General features: G+C 38.8%; 1 protein-coding gene across 1 annotated transcript; it reads left to right on the top strand.

The window, feature by feature from the left end:
• The first annotated feature begins 1,678 nt into the window (after positions 1-1,678).
• On the top strand, positions 1,679-5,284 carry LOC140141043 (uncharacterized). The gene is made up of 3 exons (XM_072162821.1): positions 1,679-2,185; positions 2,739-2,871; positions 4,336-5,284. The coding sequence occupies exons 1-3, from the start codon at positions 1,862-1,864 to the stop codon at positions 4,821-4,823; spliced, it is 945 nt and encodes a 314-aa protein (XP_072018922.1). The 5' UTR covers positions 1,679-1,861; the 3' UTR covers positions 4,824-5,284.
• The last annotated feature ends 528 nt before the right edge of the window (positions 5,285-5,812 follow it).

The raw sequence follows: 5,812 nt of genomic DNA, 5'->3' as shown, positions 1-5,812 counted from the left end.
GAAAATATATATTATTAGAATTCGAAGTGAAGTTATAAACAATTATCTCTTGGTACAAAAATCCACGTAGTGCTTTACACCATAATCGTAAATCTAATGTTCGAGCTGCCAAAAACCATCACCCACTTCAGGTGCATTATCAGGACATCAGTGGGCGATACATACATGGCATATATTCGGGCCAAATCAACCGCCAACACACCCACACATAAACTGACAGTCTTTCTTTCCACTGCAATAGCAGTTGTGTGCAATAACAATTAGAGCAACTTCGGAAACCGCAAAAAACAATAAAGCAGTAAAATCACTATTGGTAGAGGGGAAGGGGGGGGGGGTCTGCCTGGTTGAAGGAAGTGGTTTTCATTGGAGACTAATTAGGCGCATTTTGACAAAAGTGTCCTTGCACCCAATTAGGGCAAATTTGGGTGACGTTTTGGGTGCTTTTGTTGAAAATGGGTACACTGATGGGTAGCAAAAACACCAAAAAGTAGGTATAGAGAAAGTCAGCATCCGAAAGTCTGCGTGGCACATCCCCGTACAAAATTTTGCGAAGACTTCCCCCGCCCAGAGTATTATATGGTTTCATACAGGATGTCCCAATGGCACGGATACCCCATATCATGCCATAGAATGGCCAGCAAGCTAATGTTACCCCCTCAAAAATATCTTTGCAGAGAAAAAATATCGAAATGTGGTTTATGAGGGACATACAAAGTTTTGCTTTATACATTTCATTTTTTAAAGAAGTTGATGGAGTGACTAATGGAGACATACAGATTGACAGACACTAATTCTTAGAGAGAAATTGCATTAAAAAAGAGAAAGGAAAATGTAGAATACAAATGGCAAAATCACGATAATTGACACTTTAAAGTAATATTTAGAGATCCTTCACTGCGGAGCCACTTTCCTCACATCTGTCGCTCCCTACACTTGAAATTTTATTTTGATAATGTTAACCAATGCAGTAATCGACCACCTATGAATTGATTGTTTCATATTTAGGGAGCGGTCATTATTTACACCAGGAATGGGGGATATTAGGGGAATGCGATTTTTTTTGCGAGCAAGAGGGGTTAGGAATCCGAATATCTTGCCAAGGAAAGGGGAATATGAAATTTATAATGGAGAAATTTCATAAAATAAGAGGCGAATGCGGCCGGAAGCAAAGAGGGGATCGCGACATTTTTTCGTCGAAACAAATTGAAATCCTCCATTCCCCCTGGTGTAAATGGTGACCGGTTCCTCATGCGTTACCGTGTCAATGAGATAAATAGCTGACATGTTTGAACTTGGGTAGCTTCGGTCAAAGGAGTCGAATTCGGAAACGCGGCTCCTGTGCAGACGACGCTATGATATGGCAATACAAGAAGGTATTACATGACTTCATTTTTGAAAATAAATGAGTTATTATTATCAAATGGAAAATGTCACCTTATTCATCAATTTGTGGAGAAGTTTTAACTTCCACCTAAAAAGTATACAGTTTTTAAACAAACGATTTCTGAATGTAGCTTTAAATGATAAACCATCAAGTACACAGGATATATCGATATCCTAATGGTATACATTATGGGTAACCGTATACCAGTAAAAGGAAGTTCTCCGAAGTTGAGGGCAGCTATATTAACCTAGCTCTTTTCCTGAAAAGCAGTTGGTCATTTCTTTCTGACCCGCCTACACAAATTTACACATATATAATATAATACCTGATTATATGAGCATGAACCAAATCCAATGGTGTATTATATAGAAGTCAGTCAATATTCATTGCTACTGACAATCAACACGAAACTCAATTTCACCGTTCCGCGAATCAGAAGTTCATCCTCCTACAAGACGAAGATTGTTGCCCATTATTATGGATTCTTGCAGAGATACATCTGACACCAAGTATCTAGTGTTTACTGACGATACGTGCGATGACCAAAACAAGAATTACTCTGTAAAATCAGGTAGTGTCGAAAAGATGGAAAGGACGGCAATTTGCACCGTGCAAAACCTGGGAGTCTTTGCTCTTTTTCAAATAATAATCCTGATCATAGTGGCAATCATTATCGGGATGCACACCAAGATATCGAATCAAACGGCAATTGAAACCCAAGCACTTATCAAGGAACTTCAAGACCGAGTCACTAATAATACCGAAGATTTCGGTAGCGTCGATTTGCCAAGTAAAAGTAAGGTGAGTCATGTAATGAACAGGTGAAATATAAATAAACATTTTATGACTGACTGACTGACTAACCTAATGAATGATTCTTAAACACTTGAGAACGTTCCTGCAATCTAATTGGTTCTTGCCCGTGTGATATGACACGATATGACACGGGTCAGCGCGTGTACATCAACGCGATACGCGTACTCGCTATTTGAACTAATCGGGGGGGGCATAGCAACAACGAGACTGATCGATTTTAAGCCCTAGGTAAAAATGTAGGATTTTTTGATCAAAATTTGTAATACTTATGATATTTAAAAAAAAGAGTTTAAGAATGAGAATTAAGGTATTGTTTTTAGCCGCTGTCAAGCATCTATCGTCTCATATAACACGGGCGACATCATTATATTTGGCGTAAAAAATCGGCTTTGCCTCGTTGTTTTACATAAAATAATGACGTCGCCCGTGTATTATGAGACGATAGATGCACTCCAGTGGCTAAAACCAATACCTTTAATCTTTATTCTCTAAATAAGGTACTAAGACTTATTTATTTTATTAATTTTCCATTTTACAGATTGCTGCTTTGCCGCAGTCTACCAGTCCACCGTCGCTCCCGCCAGCGGAAGACCAATATAAACCAGCTGGAGTGACATATATTAGGTGGGGACGTACTGTATGTCCAGATACAGCAGATCTTGTGTATACTGGTGAGTGCGATCGGGGGATACGTATCCGCTTTTCCACGGTTTCTATTTTGCAATTGAAATCTAGGCACTTGACGGTTGAACATATTGAAGCAAGCGTATTAGTGTATAAAAGCGTGTTTTAACAGTATCTTAAAAGTATATAAAAGTATGCATATTTAGAATGGCAAAGACTTGATCAATTCATCTGTGAGGTCAAATTTGGGCCAAAATGCTAATTTTTGGCCCAAATCCCAGAAAACAGTTTTTTGGGGCCAAATTTTTTCGTTCAACATGACAAAAACAATTCTTGGGCGAAACATGTTTTTTACTAATTTTTAAGAACTAGATAAAAATATCTAGAATACGTTTTTTTATTTTTATAAGTTTTTATTTTTTATTTTGACCAACTTCACCAAACATGTTTGGGCTTCTTTATGCTTTTTTAAAAATATTAAGCATTTTGACCATTTTCTCAAAGTTGGTCAAAATTAAAAAACGATTCCTAGATATTATTATCTAGTTTTTTTTAATGAATTTTGACCCAAGAATTTTTTTTTTTACTTTGAACGAAAAAATGTGGGCAAAAATAACCCTCATAGATGAATTTATCAAGTCTTTGTCATTCCAAATATGTATACTGTTTTATACTTTAGACCAACAATTTAGCAGTTATGAGGCCCAAAAGTTTCCATAAATCCAGGGTTAAGACCACCCTTAAAGAGAGATTTTTTATTTTTTGTTCACGGAGTAAACATTTCCCCCACTTGAACCCATATCTCATATGCACAGTTTATCCCTTACATACACTGTGTCTTGAATACCTATTGTAGCCCATCAACTCAACTTTTTAGCACATCTTATCTTGTATTGAGACAATGGTAGCCAGGACTTTTTTTTTTGCATTTTTTCTAAGCATGTTTACTATTGGATTAAGCCATCACATGATTATAATAGGCTTTACTGATTGGTGGGTAAGGTCAATGCTATTGTTTATTTTGTGATAAGGCTGAGCAAATCACTGCACATATGAAAAATGCACTGAATATTTTGATACAGGCGATTTACTCAATTACTTCCAACTAACGACATTTAGGTCCTGTTATCTACCCAGTAATGTTTGCTTATCTTAATTGGAACACTAATAATTATTGGGCCAAGGTTATTATCTGCATGGTATAATTGAATTTCAATAGGCCTATAGTGATATTGATTTGAAAGTTTTCAAAATTGCTGGAGAGTTATATAAGCCAGGGTCAGGATGTAGGTATCATTATGCCTCAAATCACTAATTTATTGTAAGATCAGTGCAGAGTAGGAACTATGAAAATGGAAAGTTATGACAAATTGCTATACACCTATTCCATGAACTGTGTCTTTTTGAAAGACTCGTCTTGTTATATAAAACAAGAGCTACGTCTAATATTATGTAACCGAGTAGGCGATGCTAGGATAAATGCTGACGGTCTTCTATCTGATGTATTGCAGGTGTATCGGCTGGTGCTAAAGGAAGTGATGGAGGTAATGTTCCTGGCGGAGGTTCCAATTACCAATGCTTAACACTTTCTCCACAGTTCAACAGATCAGAGTCAGGCCAACAACCGGCCCGGTCAAGAATCTATGGAGCGGAATACCGTAGTGGTGAACCAGGAGCGATTCACGATGTCCATATGTATGATACTCCATGCGTCATGTGTCAAAGTCGAATGGCTCGAGTACAGGCCTTCATGATGCCCGCAACAATGGAATGCCCTACCAAATGGACCAGAGAATATGCTGGCTACATGGCTGCAGCAAGATGGAATCACCCGCGCACCCAATACGTCTGCTTAGACCGAAACCCAGAAACCATACGCGGTACAAACACCCCTGATCTAATTTCGTATTTTTTCCCTGTCGAAGTGGTTAGTTCCAGTGGTTTGCCTTCAGAATATATAACTGGCCACGACTTGACTTGTGCTATTTGCACAATGTAAGAAAACCCTCAAAGTTGGTTAAACACTCGTCTTGGTTATAAATTCCACACACTACCCCGCCCAGGCAAGAGTGGGTTGGAGGCATTTGTGTTATCCCCAGTGATGGGTGACTCAATAGAAACAAATATAGTTTTCAATCATTTGAATGCCTTGAATTGTCCGTCACCTCAAGAGAGGAATGCAAGCAGTAGCGTAGCGTGGTTCATCACATTTGGGGGTGGGGGCACCGACCATGATGGGGGCACCGGGTCTAACTGGGGGCACAAACCGTTTTTGGGCATTAAAAAAATTCAGATCGATTGAGGGCACGTGCCCCCCCGTGCCCCTATGACGCTACGTCACTGAATGCAAGATCCTTTGAAGCTGATAACCATCTACAGGCCAACCAGCAAGCGTAGCAAAATTCTGCCATCTATCTTCTTCCAAGAATTCAGCAGCTTACTTGAATCTGCATGTCTTTGTAGTTTAGCCCCCATGTCACAAGGGAAAAAGCGGTAAATCGCACATTATTTCACATTATTTGCACATTATTTGCAGAATCTCGACTCTTTTTCAGATTATAAGCTTACTTAACAGAAATTGTGGGAAATTTTGGCGAACTTAGCGTTTTTGAGCGATTTTGCTCGTTTTACCGCTTTTTCCCTTGTGTCATGGGGCCTGTATCACCCGCCATACACCAAATTTTTTGAAGGGGACAAAATGCATTGGGGGGTGTTGGGGGGGTCAAAAAAAATAAAATGTTTGAAATTGCCCATACTTTCAACCCCTGCAATTTTAAGGCAGTCAATATGTAGGATATTGTCCAATTTGAATTCCAAAATGTGGCTTTACCACAGGGTTCAATGAGAGAATTCAAACTTTAAATGGCTTTTTCCGGAATTTCAAGTGCTTTTTTCCTCTGGCGTCAAAAAATTAGAATTGATTCCGGATCAAAGTTTCGCAACGAGAACGCGCATATTACTTAGGGCTTTCGAAAGAAGCGGGAAATT

This window comes from Amphiura filiformis, chromosome 19 (genome assembly GCF_039555335.1).
Source record: "Amphiura filiformis chromosome 19, Afil_fr2py, whole genome shotgun sequence".
Lineage (NCBI taxonomy): Eukaryota > Metazoa > Echinodermata > Ophiuroidea > Amphilepidida > Amphiuridae > Amphiura > Amphiura filiformis.
This window is presented reverse-complemented; position numbering and strand designations above follow the sequence as displayed.

Excerpts from the sequence above, each read along its gene's own strand:
- LOC140141043 (XM_072162821.1), top strand. The coding sequence starts at position 1,862 with ATGGATTCTTGCAGAGATACATCTGACACCAAGTATCTAGTGTTTACT. Across the intron at positions 2,186-2,738 it reads ATTTGCCAAGTAAAAGTAAG|ATTGCTGCTTTGCCGCAGTC; the intron begins GTGAGTCATGTA and ends TCCATTTTACAG. Across the intron at positions 2,872-4,335 it reads AGCAGATCTTGTGTATACTG|GTGTATCGGCTGGTGCTAAA; the intron begins GTGAGTGCGATC and ends GATGTATTGCAG.